Genomic DNA, 17,931 nt, shown 5'->3' on the forward strand with positions numbered 1-17,931 from the left:
TTGTGGCACCATGACTGTCCAGCAGATTGCCAATAATCCTGTCTCTGCTTAGACTTCAATGAACTGGAAACATGCCAATCACAAGATTCAGCACTGTTGTGAGATAAAGCATTTTAAATCCAAGTATTTAAATCTGCTGAAGTATCAGCTTATCTCAGTCACTACTCTCATACATCGCAGACAATCACTGAAATTAAGGCATTACTTTGGTGTCCCCTAGCAATTGTCCGATTTTGAAACCACAACAAAGAGCAAGGATAAGTGAGGATATTTACATACTCTTTATTTGTAACTACAGCCTACGAGTTTCCTACACTTTTAAATTCCTTTAGCATTACTGAGCTCTTTGGGGTAACCAACATTATCCACCCCTTAAGCCCCTCTCTCCCTTTCCTAGGGCCATGCCACTTGCAGAGAGAAACTCAGAATATTTACCTGTGTGCAGAACTGCACTTCCTAGTTACTGGCTATTTCAGATCAGGAGGCAAGAACACTCCTTGCTGCCCCCTGATGATGGCAGAAAAGCTAGGACAGCTTTACTCACAAAAAAAAAAAAAAGACAAAAAAAAAACAACCCAAAACCAAACAAACCCAGAGCACACAATTCAGAGCCAAAGCAGAATATTCCAATCCACTAGGAGTTACCATAGTCAAAAGTAGAACACACAGGCCTGAAAACAGAGTATGTACCGAATAATTGGCACAGGAAATTTCACTCAGAACTTGCGATCCGCAGGTTTGTCTCAGGTTTAATTACTATGGTGTCAGGAAACAGCAAGTTTCTTGCAGGACATGAAAGAGCAGTGCTTGAGATAGTAACATTACAGCTAGGACTGTGCTGCTCTTCTGACTGCAGCACGGTAGTTCTAGCACCAGGTTAAGAACATGAACCCTGGCAGCAGTCCTGCTTCCAGAGGTCATAGGAGAAAGCTGTGAGCACAATGGGTTAACAGATTTTTCAACACATCAAGCTCCTCTTTGGCCTCTCATTCTCCTTACTGCATTCTTCTTACCTCCACCTCAATCTCTGCTGCTTTGTTTCACATTTCTTCCTCAATAAAGAGACAGTTTCTCAGTTACTGCAAGACATACACATCTCCCACAGGCATCCAAGGGGACAGAAGGGAAATCACGTGAGCTCTTGACAAGCAGCAGGGGCTCTAGCATTCAATTTTTATACTATTTGTGTTAGGTCATGTCATAAAATCTCTGAATGCTCACAAAGCAGCACAGAGACAACGGAAGGGGGAAGCCCAAATAATGCCCTGCTGGGATGATGCTCCCAGGCCGATCACAGGAGAGTCACCAGCCCATCAGAGGTCTTTGCAAGTCCAGAGGAGCAGAGGGCTGCAGTGGCAGGCAGGAAGCCAAATTAAGGACTCCAGGGAAGGGACCCCCTGCCTAGTTGCCTCCCATGGCTGTCTCAGGACAGCTTTAGCCCCACTCTCCAGGCATGAAACCCATCAAGATGAATCACTGGGAGCAACAACCTGGATCACCTTTCGGACTAAGGGGGGTTGCTTCCCCAGGGTGTGGGGCACCTCACAGGATGCTGGGGAAGAGCATTTTGAAACTTCACAATCTAAATTAATATAGTCGAAACTCAGCTGAAATCTCCAACAAAATAACTATTACAGGACGAGCCAGCAACATTCTTAGGGAGTCAGAACTAAGCCAGCACACGCATGAGGAACGACAAATAACTGTTTGGTTTGGTTGGTTTTTGATAAAACATACAGTTATGGCAAGTAGCTCACTTAATGTTTAAGACACATTGTCTTAAGGCACATTTCACAAGACTTACATTAACCCACACCAAAATCCCAGATAACACTCAGCTTGTAAAAGCGTAGTTGTACTTATCCATATACTACTATGCTATTAAAGATGTCTTTATTTCATTCCCAGAGGTAGTCCAAGCAGTTCATACACCAGAGTTCTACAGACCTGTCATTAAAACAGAAGTAGTATTTGGAAACCTTTTTGTTGTTGTTTTCAAGCAAACTGGAATGCTGACAACACATTAACATTTGCTTTCCAAACACGGCAACACTGCTTATTTCAACTCATAGGCATGACAAAATCTCTTCCACCATGTAGAGAAGTTTAGTGGTTTTGTGCCTTCGCTCTTTCAAAGCAACACTAGCTTCCCTCTGTAGCCATGCAGCTGCAGCGACCTTTCACTCACTCCTACCAGTGATGTGAAAACAATCCCTGAACTGGACACACAACCCATATGGATGACACGTGGAAAAACTGCCTTTGGATGTGTCTTCCATTTTCCATATATTTCAGGAAATGATCAGTTATAAGCAGCAAGCTATGCAGCCTTCACAGGCTGTGAGTGTGCTTTCAGAGTGCATCGTGTACTGTTTGTTCCTAGGTTAAGACACTGCACCTATTATGAATGCCACTGCTAGTCCTGAATGGATTTTGAACTACATGCCAGCAGTGATTTAAATCACTATCTACACATCTAAACATCAGGAGGATCAACCCTACAATATTGATGCAGAAATTCCACACCATAATACTAAATATTTTTCAAGACTTATTTGAAACCAGTGCTGTTTGCATTTCACACAGAAATACAGGACTAATATTAAAGAAATTCCTCAACCTTATCAGTTGATTTATAGTCATTTTATTATAAAATAAATACAAACCAAAGCATTTTTACAGAAATACATAAAAAAGACTAGTACTGGGTCAATATGGTCTGCCTAGAAGTTTTAGAATAGCACCAAAACAGAAGTGTGTTTCACAGACAGGAAGAGGTACAGCAAGAACCTTAAGGACATCTTCTAATCAAGGTTGTACAGAGGAATCTGAAAGACCTGATATTCTCAGGTAGACAGGACTGTGCTTATTCACAAATTTCTTCAGTATCCGAAACCTTTTCACCTGAGCTTTGCAGCCTTGGTGTGATACATATTTAAAGTACTTGCAATCTAAGCAAAAAAAAAAAAAAAAAAAGTATTGTAAGTTATACCATGATACAAGCAAATACAAAATGGTTTCACTGTTCAAATGACATTCAAACATCTAAGAAAGTTTTCAGTAATGAAAGGTAATAAAAGAATTCAAGACATGCACATTAGACGTAACTGCAGCATTAAATAATCTATCCTCATTTGGTCCAGAAAGCATTCTACATGTATTTAATGTATGCTGTGTCTTGCAAAATATTTTTTCTCTTTTGTTTTTACTTTTCAAATAGAAGGTAAAATTTCCAGAGTGTAAAGCGGCATTGATTTCATATATTAACTTAGTGGGTTGGATAAGGAACACAGAGGCTCCTACTGACACCAATAGGCACAGAAACTTCATCAAAGAAAATTAGAGCTGGAACAATTCTATTAGCCATCTGGAAATAAAAGCTGGGAGACATTTGATAACATAATACTGAGAGCAAAAAAAAAAAACCACAAACACTTTCAATATGAAAACTTGTTTTGGTAGCATTTCAAAGAATGCTATTAAAGAAGTCATGATCTTCACCTTCTTACTAAACTACTGATGGTTTTCACTCAAGACACACCCCCCACCCCAGCTCTTTCCTGCATTACAACACCCCCATGGTCCTTAACTACCAGCTGCTCCCCAGTATTTGCCAAGACACTGCCTAGGCTGGCATCCAGCAAGCGAATTCTCCACAGTCCTCACAATATTCACTCAGGAGAATGTTGTGCATTTTTAAAATTGTGGTTTGAACATTAAACAATAAGATAAATAGTGTTGTGACTGCTCAACAGGGCCAGATAAAACAGAACTGTAAACCAGGATAAGACACATTACACAAAATATGCGCCACTGTCAATTATCAAACCAATTTAAACATTTTTCTCATGTTCAACTTCAAAGACAACTATGTTTCCTAGAAGAAAGAAACTACATTTTTTTCAAGGAGTAGATCAGCTGCATCCCACCTCATTAGGGCTAGAACTAGACATTATTTCTGCTCTAGGTAGTGAAAAGGAAAGAACATTTAGTATTACCCTTTCCCAGTAAGATTCCAGCCACCAGAGCTTTTTCATAGGAAAGGCTTTCATTCTCCTGCCAATTCCTTTTTGCCAAGTAACGGCTAAAATGGAAGGCTGGCCACCAGTCCTTTCTGGAGTTCCACTCTTGCTTGATCCAGTCTAGATGCTTCTCTGAGCTGGAAAAAGGTAAAACAAGTTACAGAAAAGCTTAAATTGGGATGAAGAGATGATTAGGAGGCACTGAATTTTGTAATCAACTTGCTACAAGTCTCATAAATTGCTAGCATAGACACACTGACCTTACACTGCAGACTGAAACACTAATCTAAACAGAAATAACCTTTTTTTTTTATATAATCCCTGGCAACATCAGTGAGGCAGGAGGTGAACTCTAGCAGTGTTATTTAGACTTGGCAATAACACACATTATGGTGTGAAATGAAGCGAGCCTTTGACTTGTGTGCCAGTTTTTGCAATAGTAATAAAGTTTCTCCAAGTTTGTCAACAAATTAGCAGTAAGAAGGGATTGGTTTGGTTTTAGAAAAGGTTTGTGTTTCTCTACGCATACTCAAAGGCTAACTTATCCCAAATACTTATCCCAATAGCTGTTATGCAATAAAGACCTTAAGCCAAGAATTTCAGAAACAGAAACTACCTACAACAGGGAAGTAGTATTCCCATAAATGACCAAGAGCCCAGAGTATAGAAGACAAAGGCTACAAAGGGTCACTCTGTCAATCGCCCAGAGGTGGAGACTCGATACATTTGGGTTTAGCAGGTTGTAGCAGAGATACTTACGTTACAATTTGTTTCACCTGTCTTGCCAAACAGCTCCATGCTTTTGCATTTTGCTTCCAGCCAGCATAATCCAAGGCTGCAAAAATAACTTCTAGCCCCAGTCGACGTTTTCTTCTTTTCTCTTGAAAAAGATGAATGAATTATTTAGATCAGGCTGAACTCATTTGTAAGCAACAAGTGAGATACAGTTCTCCACCCTGCTTCCCCAAATGCTGCTGCTGATCCTGTTACTGGGGGTTCCCCCCACTGCCTTTTGCCTCTTCCAAGAGATAAAGTTAAGGAATACTTCTTGGCTCTAGAGCACAACTCATACTAGAGACACTCTGTCCCTACTTCCATCCTGCTCAAAAACTGCTGGCTCGAGGCACACACAGGACGCTCACGTAGCCCACGCTACCTTGCTTACAATAGTTGCTGTTTCCAAAGCTCACTAACCAGTGCTTCCTATTGGCACTGCTGTTCATGTTCTTCCCATGGGAAGGGAACATAGTGCCTCTGGAACATTTCAAATACTGAGATGCCAGCAAAGAAAATCAAACCTGGGACTGGTATGAATGAAACAGACATTTCACATCAGCAGTTCCGTATCAGCAGAGTTCATAACACAACTTGACCAATCAAGGCAGGTAAGTGTGGGAAAAGTTATGTTTATCAGTATAAATTTCTTCAAAAATCAGATTGTCCTCATTAGCTACGAAAAGTTAGCAAATGTGCTATGCATGAAAAGAAAAAGGGAAGTTTCAGCCAGGAGGTTGGTTTTTTCCCCCTCCCAAAGAAGAAAAGCAGAAGAGAGGAATATCTTGATTGAAGGACATTTCACTAATCTGCTGACTTGCTGCGACACACCGGGTCACAAGAAGACAGATAGCTTGGAATGCAATTGATCAGCATGGAAAAACAGTTTCCAAATTAGAAAACTCTTCTAACAGCTTGATGATAACACTCCCTTGAAGAGGAGGATTTTGTTCTTTGATCAATAACAATGAACTAAAGCATAGATCATCTCAATTCCTCCAAAAGAGACCCCAAAAATGGAATGGAGACCCTGACATTCAGAGCAGAGTACCTCAAAAAACTTAAGTTATTTTTGAGATCCTTGCTGTGCCTTACCACAGTTTGCTTTGATCAGCCTTTAAAATGAGAAAGGCATCTGTTCACAGAAGTTTGTAAATGCCTACTCGCACATCCAACTTAAAGGTTCCTGTGATTGGAAAGTTGGGGTTTGGGTTGTTCTGGGGTTTTTTCTTAATAAACAAAACTACTTCGAAAAGCAGAAAAGAAGGCTGCAGAATAATTTCAGAATACTGTTCTAGATTAATTTAAAGGAAAAGAGCAAAGATATTTGAAGACTTACTTGATTTTTGAAGCATGGTATTAAAATCTATCATTAGTTCATGAGAAGGAACAATATCATGCAAGATCTGAAAAACAGAAATAAAACCACAAAACCCAGATACATTATTTTAATGTGAAAACTTTTGAAGACTTCTACCTGATCAAGAGAAGCACAGGCTTAGAGTTTCGGGTGTTTCAGTCAGGAAAATCAAGCAATCTGGTACCTTAGTGCCTTGATATAAACAATAAATATCTAGGTCCATTTTGCACATCTGTGACACGGATGAAATACCTTGATGGCTGCTGAAAAACACTGCATGTGACAAATACAACACTCTCAAGGAACAGCCCAAATCCATATCCAGTGCCCCCTTTTTAGAGGGCAACGTCATTTCCTTCCTAGGCCTGTTGTAGCTCCCCATCTACTGCTCTGTGCATCGCATCACAGTTTCTGAATCCACCAGACCAGTTCTTTGATTTGTCACTATCTTGTAAGAGACTGTCTAAAGCCACTGCTAAAAAGCACGGAGAAGGTGGAACTTTATACATATGCGCTGCAGTTTAAAAGTCTAAACTTTATGAAGACGTTTTAAAACATCTGCCCTAAAGAAAGCACGTTAGTGCCATCAAGTGGCAAAACAGATTTCAAAACATTGCCTGCAGGAAGCTACCCAGATCAATGAGCAAGGGCAAGGAAAGCAGGTATTTAAAAGCAACTACACAAAAGCTCGAGACAGCAAGGCCTTATCTGCCAACAGCCAGCAGAAATTAACTTCTATTTTAGCTTAAATGCACAGCTCATTGAAAACAAGCAGAGAAACTAATTGCTAGACAGGATCAACATGTGAAAGAGCAATCATCTAATAATTTCTTCAATATTGTAAAGATCAAACTGTAACAGAAATCAATGCATGTTATTTACAAGACCACTGACGCAGACTTCTGGAATGCTGTACACACATTCTCTGAGTTTGTTTACTGTCTTTAAGGAGTTACACAATGTATCTGTTAAAGGCAAAACAAAGACTTGGATTCAAAGACCGAAAAGGATACCGTTTGCTCCACCATTAGCATCCCTCCCACTAACTTTCCTCTAACTTTCTGCTTCCACAAAGAATACATTGGGGTAAATAACGTTACAGGAGTTTATCTGAACCAAACTATCAGACGATCGTGCAACATGAACACAGACTGTGTCTACTATATAATACATACCTTCAGTGCAGATACGAGTGATTTCTTTGATTCACCATGTCTCTTCAGGAACTGATAGAGGTAAACATGAGCATTGGGATTGGCAGGAAACTTTGAGTTGTAGGCATATTCATTTAATACTTGACGGGCTTCATTATGGTCTCCATAGAACTCCAACAACTAAGAGAAGTTAAGTCTGTCATTAGTTTGCCACATATTAGCAATCAAACTCTTACAACTAATTCTAGGCTGCCACAGAACTATCCAATAGCACAGTCTGTGCACTCTTAGGCACATTAGATAAGCCTAAGACTAGCATATTTTATTTTTACTGGTCACTCTCATCACAGAGAGCCAAAAATTCACACATAGAAGCCACTACAAGAGTAAATTCCTTAACACTTACTTAATCATCAAAGAATTACCAACACTTGCTCACTGGAAAGAGACACTGAAACAGCCTGCCATGTCTTTAAAGAGAGAACTTGGCAGCTGTCAGCATCAAGCAAAATTCCGTAAGGTGTGCTTAGAGAAGTTGGAGCTTATCAGTGTTTACAAAAAGTAAACAATTTCAAAGAGATTTTAAGATTAACTTTACCACTTAACTACAAATTCTAAGCAGATATTAAAAAAAAAAACCCAAACAAAACAGAGGGACTGTATGTTTCATGTCTTTAACATTTAGTGCACCCCGCAAAAAAAAGAGAGAAATTGTTTTCAGGAATTTAAACAAAGCAGCTGTGCTCCAATTTCTGTACTAGCACCATGAAAACAAAATGTGCAAGCTGTTTGTCTATTTCTTTTTCTTGGCAATGCACAGATAAAGTCCTTTTTGTATTCTGTGCAGGCTCTGCAATTCTACAAGGAGTAAACTGTGCTCTAAATCAAAGCCAGTGAGATGTGCTGGTTTTAAAATATTTTGTTGTCATCCACACGCACATAAAAAAAGCTGCAGACAGACATCTCAATGAAAATTAGACAGGGAAACACGAAAGGAAGATACTTGTAAAACATGCCCGTACATCCACATAGCATTTCACAAAGAGGTCCCAGACTCCAGGTATTTTAATAATCTCCTTTAAGTTCACCGCTGCCTTCCGAAAGCAACTGTGCATTTCCTGTTCAACAGGCAAGGCTTCAAATCCATCCTGACCTACCAAAACATGAAAAAATGCCACAGAGTTAGCTCTGCTAATCAAAAGGGATCTTGAAGAAGTGGTGCACCTAGGAGATAATCACATTTTGCTATGTAGGGACTCCAGTCAGAGAGCTTTTAAGAGGCCTGTTTCCTCAGTATTGAAAGAAGAAATTTTCACTGCTCTTCATTCAAATTTATTATCAATCAATTTCAACTTATGAGGCATAGCGGGTGAGTATTCCAAGGCAAGATGCTACCAACACAAGGTTCATAAACCAAATTCAATACTTACACTTTCACAGAAAGAAGCAGAGATCCAATGCAACTGATAAGGCACAGCCAGCAGGTATATGCAGAATTAGATGCCACACACAAGCAGCAACTTACATATCTTTTAAGAAAGTGAAATTCAAACACAAATTTGAACACTGGCTTTTGCTCGCTCAAAGTTCTAGCAGGAGTCAAGCACTTATGCACCTATTAAGCCACTGCTGTAAGTGAACACACTCCTTTGACTGTTACTTTAGGTGATGCTGACTGGATAGAAGAAATGTGATTGGAGGGGAGAAAGTTTCGGAGGAACATTTCAGGACATAAGGAGGAACTTCTTTACTCTGAGGCTGGCAGAGCACTGGAACAGGCTGCCCAGAGAGGCTGTGGAGTCTCCTTCTCTGGAGACATTCAAAACTCACCTGGACGCATTCCTGTGTGATCTGCTCTAGGCTAACCTGCTTTAACAGGGGGGTTGGACTAGATGATCTCCAGAGGTCCAACTCCTACCACTCTGTGATTCTGTGATCTGTGACACCAGAAAAGCGCAGGTCAGCGTGCCATTTTGGCACCACCGTCAGTGCTGACACAGAATTACCTACCATCCATACCATCAAATTTTGAAGTCTAGTAAAGGTGTCACTGCGAACCATGGGTGTCTGCACGAGCAAGCAAGTGGAAGTATACAGCTCAATACAAAACCACTTACCATGCTCCAACAGGATGTTCTTCTGCTTACACCAGCTATAGTAGTCCAACAGCGCCCTGTAAGCCCGAATCAGTTTCATTTCTTTATCCTGAATGGCTGTTTGTTCTCCAAACCTCCAGCTTTCTGCCAGGGATAGGTTTTGGTAAGCTTCATCTATTAGTCCGTTGCAAAGGAGATGAAAGGCATGCTCTAAACAAACCTGCAATTCAAATAGTCCATACCACAGTGTTTCACATCATAAATGAAGAGATTCTCAGCAATACAGCAAAATTCTACGCTGATGTGCAGGGAAAGAAGAGACTCATTACTGACATGCATATAAAAATATTGCAAACACAGTTAGTAAACTATTTTCATTAGAAGAGCATTTTACACACATTCTTTTATTCAAACTATCTTTGCAAGGAATTTGGGAGAAAAATGCAGGAATGGGAGAATACAAGTGTCACTGGGGGCAGGGAACGAGCCAAGAACCTAAGTAATTTTTTTCTGTCTGAAGATGTTGGAGAAACATTAGTAATTAAAAGCATATCTGATATACAGAGATGTATCCCTGGGGAGGGAAAGGGCTGAAGCTTTTGAAATCTGTGGGGCAGAAAGTCACACATCAGGTGGTAGATGCTTAGTGGTACTTATCAAGGCAGCAGAAAGCAGTTGTCTCAAACACCTCCTTGCCATTAACAAGAGCTGTACCCATTTAAGATCCAGAAATGACCTGAGGAAATGCAGTTGGATTACATTTGCTGATTTTTCATTTGGCCACTCAACTGCAGAACACCTGAAAGAGGGATGTCCTACCACCCTGTAGTGTTGATTAGGCACTGGATAAAAGTCTAAACCTTCAGTTAGCTCTAGTAAACTCTTGTACAGAACTTGCTGAAGACGTTGAACAAATACAACAGAATGAAAGACACAAGCGTCATCGCAAGTGAGAAACAGTCAAGAGAACCAAAACAATATAGGTTTGAATGAGCCACCACAGGAAACAAAAAAACTACAGCTGGCTGACGCAGGGGTGCACAATATAAGGCCTCCTGTTCTATATTAAATTAGCTACTGGAAAAGCGAGTGCATAACGATGGCAAAACTTAAGTACAACTGTTTAGTCAGGAGCACAGTGGTCAAATTAAGGACTGGAAACAGAACTTGGCAGGTGTTAACGTAATGAGATGTTATTGGGACAAGAAAGAAAAAGAATTTTAACTGTTTCGAACTAAAAGATTAATTAAAGGATCTAAGCACTTCTAAGGACTGAGAAGATGCATCTGTCATCAAATATACAGACCAAATGGGATACGGTTAGGTACAGAATAATCCTTAAAATATCATGCAATTGGCAACTCAGATGTATTACGTTGGATTTTTTTGACACTATTGTCAGTAATACATTTCAAAAGAGAGAGATTCAGAAACTATTACTCAAGTGTTCAGGTAAACATGGAAAATCAAGACTGCAGTAAGTACACTCACCTTCAAATACCTTTTTACCCCTAAAGTTTTCATCTGTTCTATAAAAGAGTTGAATTCTTTCATGCTGCTGTAGGAATGATGGCACAAAATTTCAGTTCCTATCCTCCAAATCATCTGTTAATGGGGAGAAAGAGATTAATCTTAGTACAAAAATGGCAACAGTCGCCATATATACAGTCTTATCAAACTTAGCTACTGTAACATATGAAAAAATGTACATTTGAATTGCAAATAAAAACACTAAGCATTATCTACTGCTATACTAACCTAACATATTCATCTGGTAGTACTTTTACAATCATTCAGTGGGTATTTCATGATTGCTCATTCTAAATGCAGCACTCCAGCAAAGCTTATGAAAACTGCATTTTTAAGAAGGCTCCCCCTCCTGTTATTGAAAAATTATGTTTTTCTTTGATATGATCCCACTGAGACACAAGGCATACATAATTCTTTGAACTTAGTAATAAAGATTATTTCCAATTAGATGTGGCTTCCCATCTACACGCACTTGTTTCAGTCTCCCTACACAATGTAACCAAATACCCCAGCAGGCTAGCCATTTTCAAGTACTCCATTTACTTAACACCTCTGATTCATTTCCTCCTCCTTTTATCTCAGTACCTGCTAGAGTTTTGATAAGTTTTTTGCTGAGTACTGAAGGAGATCATAAAGACCTAAATAGGCCGCTAACTTTCAGATTCTGACTGATGGCATGCCAGTAGCAAACATTTACTGATTTTTCCATTTTAGAAGACTACTCTAAGACGACTTTTCACAGAAACATGATGGAATTAATTTACACCAAGCCAAGTTTTCATCTGTTGTATCAAGGGTCTATAAAAAAAAAAACAACAAACAAACACAAAACCCTGCAAAAAGAGCCTGCAAGAGAACTTTTCAGGAGCACTGAGTACTCTGTCAAGAAAAACATCAGACAGCACTGCAGATTCTCAGCACCCCTGAAAGTGAGATCTCAGCAGAATTCAAGCTCCGGCAAGATTGGTTAAGCCCACAGCAGGAGCATGTCTGTGCAGAGGCAGACTTTTGGTGAGCAACTGGACAGCACGCTTGAGCGCCTTGAGCGCTACCAGTGATGAGGTCTGGTGTACTTTCTGCAGCCTGCCATCCAAGAGTTCCTACATCAGTCTGAATAGTTGCTTAGTTGTTTTTGGAAGCTCCAATGTCTTTTTTTTTCAATAAACTAATTTAGGTTATGAAAGTTGCATAACTTTTCAGGTCTTAACTCTGATACTTTTTCTTGAAATTTCAAAAAAAACAAAATAAAACCTGTGGTTAGCTAATTAAGACAAATGTTGGTCCTGAAGTACTAGAGATGCTTCTTGCAAGTATTTTCAACTGCAAAAGAATTCTGATAAGGGACATTGGCTTACCTCTGATGGACCCACATTTTCTCTAGAGAAGTCTTTCTCTAGTGACTCAACATAGGAGGTCAGAAACTCTGCAGCCCTTTTCCACTGCTTTTGCAGCATGGCATCTTGAATATAACTTAAACACACTTCCTTGCTCTTCTTGAAGTTTAATTTGTGTTCATGGGAAGATGCTAAACAAACAAAACAAACAAAAATCAACCAAGCCCACAACCCTCACAGCCCTTATTCAGACAACGGTGTGCCTACCAGTTCAGCCTCTCTCTCTTACATGATCTTTCTCAGACACCACAGAAAGTGATCTCAAGCCACGCAGTTTTGAAGTTAAATGCACCTACTACTCTGCGGAGAAGCAAGACTATGGCAAAAGCTGGAAATACAAAATGAAATAGCATTTTCCACAAGCAGCACGCAGCTGCAGACACTTGAAACAGTGAAGAGACAATTATTACACACTACTGCCCTACCAGAATTAGAAGACCATGCTGCTTTGATGACTTTGCAGGATATTTTGTTACATTTTGGGGATCACTCTCTTCCCTTACTAATCATCACCTAAGTTTGTGACCCCGCTGTGCTGAAGATTTGCATACACACATATGAACAGGCCATTCTAGTACAAAGGCTAAGCAATTCCCACTATAAACAAAAATAAATGTAGAGAATTATCCTCTTTTGATCAAAAGACTGGAAAGAAGGCACTTACCCTTTTTACACAGATACTGGTTCAACTCCTGCTATAGCACAAAACTGAAACCTCATTTCCGCATCTGTTTAAAGCTCACGGCTATACACCACGGTCTAACATGCCCCTACAACAATGCTCAAGCCAAAAAACCCTTCTGCAAAGGACACGCAGAGCTCACCAAACCACCTCCTACCCAGATGCTGTAGGCAAAGGAATAACTCAAACACTGGCTTGAAGCAGTTTTATTACAGTACATTCTATAAAATTACCTCTAACCAACATACCTATAGGTCTAGTCTTCACACCTATTTCTAACTTCAACGGTTCCAAATACTAAGCAAACAAAAACACAGTGAACACCACTGTGGTGGTTAAACACAAGGACCACGGCTACGGTAGGCAGGTGCTACTAAGGAAGCTGCCCAGAAGTCATCCGACATGGACAGAGCTGATGTAAATTCTTTCACTACAAAGTTAATTTGAAACAACTTCTCTGGACGTTTTGCGGTCACCTGCATGCACGCTTCCGTCAGCAGTCCCCTCCTCTGCCCCTCATGCACCAGGAGCCTACGCGCCGCCTTCAAGCGCCTCGCACGCTGCCGGGCAGGCGGCCCCCCACCCGCCCCAGCCAAGGGGCTCCGGGAACCCCAACGGCCCCCTCAGCGGGAGATCGACGGCCAACCGCGAAGGGAGGGGGCAGGCCGGCCGCACCGGCGCCGGGCACGGCGGGGGCAGCAGAGACCGACGTTCCTCCCGCAGGGCCGGAGGCGGTGAAAGGGGGGCCGCGGAGCACAGGGAGCCGCGGCGGCAGGGAGGGAACGAGCGGGAGCCGCCAGCGCCGCGCCCGCCGCCGGGCAGCTCCGCCCTTACCCGGTTGGCAGAGGGGCGGCGGCAGGAAGGGCAGGTGCAGGGCCGGCAGCAGTGCGCTCCCCGCCTGCGCGGCAGGGCTCTTCATCATCGCCACCGTCGCCACCTCCTCCGCCTCCTCCTCCTCCAGGAAGGTGTCCATGGCGCCGCGGGCCGGCCGCCACGCCCGCACTAACGGCGCCTCACCGCCCGGCTGCAGCGGGCAGCGGCCGTCTTTGTCCCGGGGAGGGACGGGGAGACCTCCGGCCGCTCCCAGCTAACCCAGCCAAGCCCAACGCCGGCACCCGCCCGCTCCGTGACAACAGCGGCCGGGAGGGCTCGGCTGCACCCCGGTTAGCGGCGACGGCTCCGCTCACCCTGGCAAAGGGCCAGGCTCGCGGCGCGCATGCGCCACCGCCGCGGAGCTACCGGGCGGCACATGCGTTCTGAGAGACATGGCGCTACTCTGCCGCCATGATGGAAGAGGGCGGGAGGGAAAGCCAAGGTCTCTTGCGCATGATGGGAGAGGCACTTTTCTCTGTGCGCTTGCGCAGTGGAGGGCCGGGGTCACGTGAGGGACCGGGCCCGCCACTGGCGGGCCCGGCGGCAGCCGTAGGGCGGGTCGGGTCGGGTCGGTTCGGTTCGGTCCGGTCCGGTCCCGTCCCGTCCCGTCCCGATGCCCCGGGATGGAGGCGGCCGCTGCCGCCGAGCCCCCGCCTTCTCCGCAATGGTTTCGGCCTTAGCAAAGGTGCCGTTCGCCCTCGGCTGCGGGGGCAGGGCTGGGCAGCAGGCGGAACAGGCCTCGGGGGAGCCCCTGGCCTGCCCCCCGACCGACGGGCTGGTCGGGTGCTGTCGGGGCCGGCGGTGAACCGAGGGGCAGGCAAAGCTGGGCTGGCTTCCGCGCGAAATAAACGCGAAGTTAATGAAGAATTAATCTGCCTGCAGCTGCCGGAGGGCAGCAGGGCGGAGGAAGGGTGGTGTGAACCCCGAGGTACAGCCGGTGCAGCGGGTAGCAGAGGCGCTGGAAGTTTCCCGGCCCAGGAAGGGCAGCAGGGCTGCCTGCGAGCCGGCTCCTGAGCCTGGGCGGCTGTTGTAGGCGGGGCGAGCTGGCGCCTCTGCCTGGGGCGGCGGGGGAATGAGAAGTGCTGGCAAAGGGTGAAGCAGGAGGGATCAAGGGAGGCATGAGGAGGCTACTGGGTGTGTTCAGTAGTGTGGCAGAGAGCTGATTAATTCTACACGGAGCGCAATCGGAGCGTTACTAGAACCATGACTAACGCGATGCGTACTCTGAAAGTGATAGTTAACTAGATCCTGTTGTCACTGTTCCATTAGCTGTATTGGTACCTTTCTGTGAGTTTGTAATTTGGAACTTTGTGTTCTACAGAACAAAAGGATTCCGAATCAAAATCTTGTGCATCGTAGAGCAATAATATTGCCTGTGCTCCCGTGGCGTACCTGGGTTCTAGAAACCTGCCTCAACCATGGAATCTGGTTTTTACAAATTTGTGCTGAAACTTATTTCTTTAAATCACTTTTGGCAACTGACTTTGTCATGGAGTGTTTTGGTGTGTGTGAAGTCCGAGTAAGAATGTACAGGTTTTTTCAGAACAGCTTTGCCATGTGAGGGTGAGCAAATAATAAACTGGCCCAGATTAAAGGTTCTTGTAACCCAGTATCTGGGTTCAACCATGATCAGTAACAAGTGTCAAGGGAATAGTACAAGGCAGAACAGTTGTTTGTAGCACCTAAACATTTCACCTCAGTATCATGCCTTACTATGACAATTAATAAATTTGTGTGGAGATAACAGAAGTCTCCCTTTACTTTTTTTTTTTTTTTTTTAAATCCTGTATTCTTCCAATATATGACCAGAATTTCAGTTCATAAATATTCTATATTATTAATTGATAGTTAACTTGGTTGACTGACTTGATGATAAACTGCTACATGGCACCACTTCTTTAACAGTGTCATCTTCTTTGTCCTTTAAAACTTTACCTCATGAGTGTCTCATTGATCATTGGTGTTCCCCAAGCGCAGTGTCACTTCCTACAACATTTCTGGTCTTCCGTTAGGTCAGTACCCTAATTTCACTATCCAGCTTACCCCACTTTAAGAAATAAAGTTCTCACCATCGCTGAGAAGCATGGTTATGTTTGACTTGTTATTTTTGTCTCCCTGTGTCATACGTGAGTGAGAGTCTTTGCTGATACTTACGTAAATGTAGCCAGCTGATCTCGTTAGTGGGTATTAGTTGCTTCAGTAGATATTTTAGTGCAGGAGAAATGGGAGAACTGCTTTGTAACTGCAGACAACGTACAAAGGGTTAGCTCCCTCATGTGCAGGAGGACTACTCTCGCAGTTGAATACAGCTGTTTCCAAAATTGGGGTTGAAGGCTGAAATATCTGAAACACCTAAATTGAACTAAGTGAAGTATTTCTCTTTTTATGTCACACATTGGGGAAATCTGGGTATGTTGATAAGTGAGTACATTATTACTATGAAATACTTGAAATTGTAGAGCATTCTGGACAGTTGCAGTGGTAAACTCGTGTATACCTATCGGCTGCAAGCTACTTGTTATTGCACAATAAAGGCAATGACTTATGCAAGAAGTATGTCATCTCGTTTCTCTTCACATCTCCCTTTCTTGCCCTTGTCTTTATGGCCAGAGGCACCGTTACCTTTTATTATGGTCTTTTAATAAAGATAAGCTTGATAACCTTGTACTGATGGGAAATTACCAAACATCTCTGTCTTCACAAGCAATTGGACCTAAAGATCAGGCTGGGCATTAAGCCACAAGAAATGTTAACGGCAAGGGAGAAACGACTTGTCTTTCATGTGTAGTCATCATAAAACGTGACTTGAACATATTTGCTTCCATATTGTAAATTGTGATAAAATTCAGCTCAAAACATTATGAGTTAGGCTTTCTTAGAGCTTTTTATCAGCCAATATCAGCAATGGCAAATAGATATTGCCTCATTTTACAGGATGTGAAATACAAAAATCTCAACAGAATCCCAGGGGGGCTGTCAGCAATGCTGCGTGCTACAGCCACAATACTGCGCTGGGCCTGGAGAACACGTGCGGGCACTGGGTGAATGAACTGTTGCATTCCTGTAGCGGGTGGATATTTCCTTAACCTCAGGATGGACCAGGCTGGAAGAAATGGCGGGATGTCCCAGGTATGTTGGGCAAAGAGGTACCAAAGCCGTTCATTGCAGGAAGATACCTATTTCTGCCTTGATGCTTTTTTGTAATGTGATTAAAATATTAAACTGCTCTAGATGGGAGCTGAAAATGAAATGCTTATTTTTCAGAGATTACGTAGCAGTAACTAAGCTTGAATCTCAGGCCCTGTACAATGGGTCTGTGGAAATGAGAGTACATAGAGCAAAAATCAATGATCATGAGGGTATGATAAGAACACAGCCAGTGCCTCTAATGCAGATAGCAATGGCGATTGCTGACTCTTGTGATACATCATTTAAAAGGGCTCTTAAATAAAACCTCAGCTGTCCAGAGTTGTCTTTTGACATGCACCAAAAAAAGCAGAATCCTTCACCTTGACTTATCAGTTCTGCCAAGTGCCTGTTCATTTTGGGAGCAGCTTCAGCATTTGCCCTTTGGAAAGTGAAAAAAAAAAAAAAAAAAGACAGCAACAAATTAAAAGGCTGGGTGTGCAGCCCTTCATCTGCTTGCGCTTGCCTCGGTGGGGCTACCGGTGAGCGAGTTCGCGTTACCGCAGGGTTAACCTCAGGCTCCCGGAGGTCACCGGGGGAGGTGACACGCTCGGTCCTCTCAAGCGGAGACGTGCACCCCTCGGTGGGGCGGGAGGGAGAGCAGCGAGGTGCGTGTCTGGGTCTGTTGCATCCTTGCCCGGGGGGGTGGGGGTGGGTGCGCGGGGGTAAAGACACCTTTTCGGCCCTGCTGGGCTGCTCCTGTTCCTTCAGCGACCCTCTGCCAGAGCAAACCGCCATCAATAAGCACCAAGACAGGGCAGGACCTTCCCTCTCGCCCCTCCGCGAGGAGGGAGCCCGACCAACACCCGAACTCCTGCCCGGCGCAGGGGGTGTCCCGTCTCCGCGGGGGGCGGGATCGC

At 43.4% G+C, this 17,931-nt stretch overlaps 1 protein-coding gene across 1 annotated transcript; it reads right to left on the reverse strand.

Moving 5' to 3' along the window:
- Positions 1-2,679: 2,679 nt before the first annotated feature.
- On the reverse strand, positions 2,680-13,985 carry TAF1A (TATA-box binding protein associated factor, RNA polymerase I subunit A). Its single transcript, XM_086460637.1, has 10 exons — positions 13,847-13,985; positions 12,292-12,461; positions 10,898-11,011; positions 9,428-9,626; positions 8,333-8,463; positions 7,332-7,490; positions 6,136-6,202; positions 4,782-4,902; positions 3,999-4,159; positions 2,680-2,951 (listed from the first exon to the last, which is right to left on the reverse strand). Exons 1-10 carry the CDS (start codon positions 13,983-13,985, stop codon positions 2,809-2,811), a joined length of 1,404 nt encoding a protein of 467 aa, XP_086316763.1. The 3' UTR covers positions 2,680-2,808.
- Between the last annotated feature and the right edge of the window lie 3,946 nt (positions 13,986-17,931).

Source organism: Leptosomus discolor, chromosome 2 (assembly GCF_034619465.1).
Source record: "Leptosomus discolor isolate bLepDis1 chromosome 2, bLepDis1.hap2, whole genome shotgun sequence".
NCBI classification, from domain to species: domain Eukaryota; kingdom Metazoa; phylum Chordata; class Aves; order Leptosomiformes; family Leptosomidae; genus Leptosomus; species Leptosomus discolor.

Excerpts from the sequence above, each read along its gene's own strand:
- TAF1A (XM_086460637.1), bottom strand. The coding sequence starts at position 13,985 with ATGGACACCTTCCTGGAGGAGGAGGAGGCGGAGGAGGTGGCGACGGTG. Across the intron at positions 12,462-13,846 it reads GCCGCCCCTCTGCCAACCGG|CATCTTCCCATGAACACAAA; the intron begins GTAAGGGCGGAG and ends TTGTTTGTTTAG. Across the intron at positions 4,160-4,781 it reads CAGGTGAAACAAATTGTAAC|CTCAGAGAAGCATCTAGACT; the intron begins GTAAGTATCTCT and ends ACCTTTTTCCAG.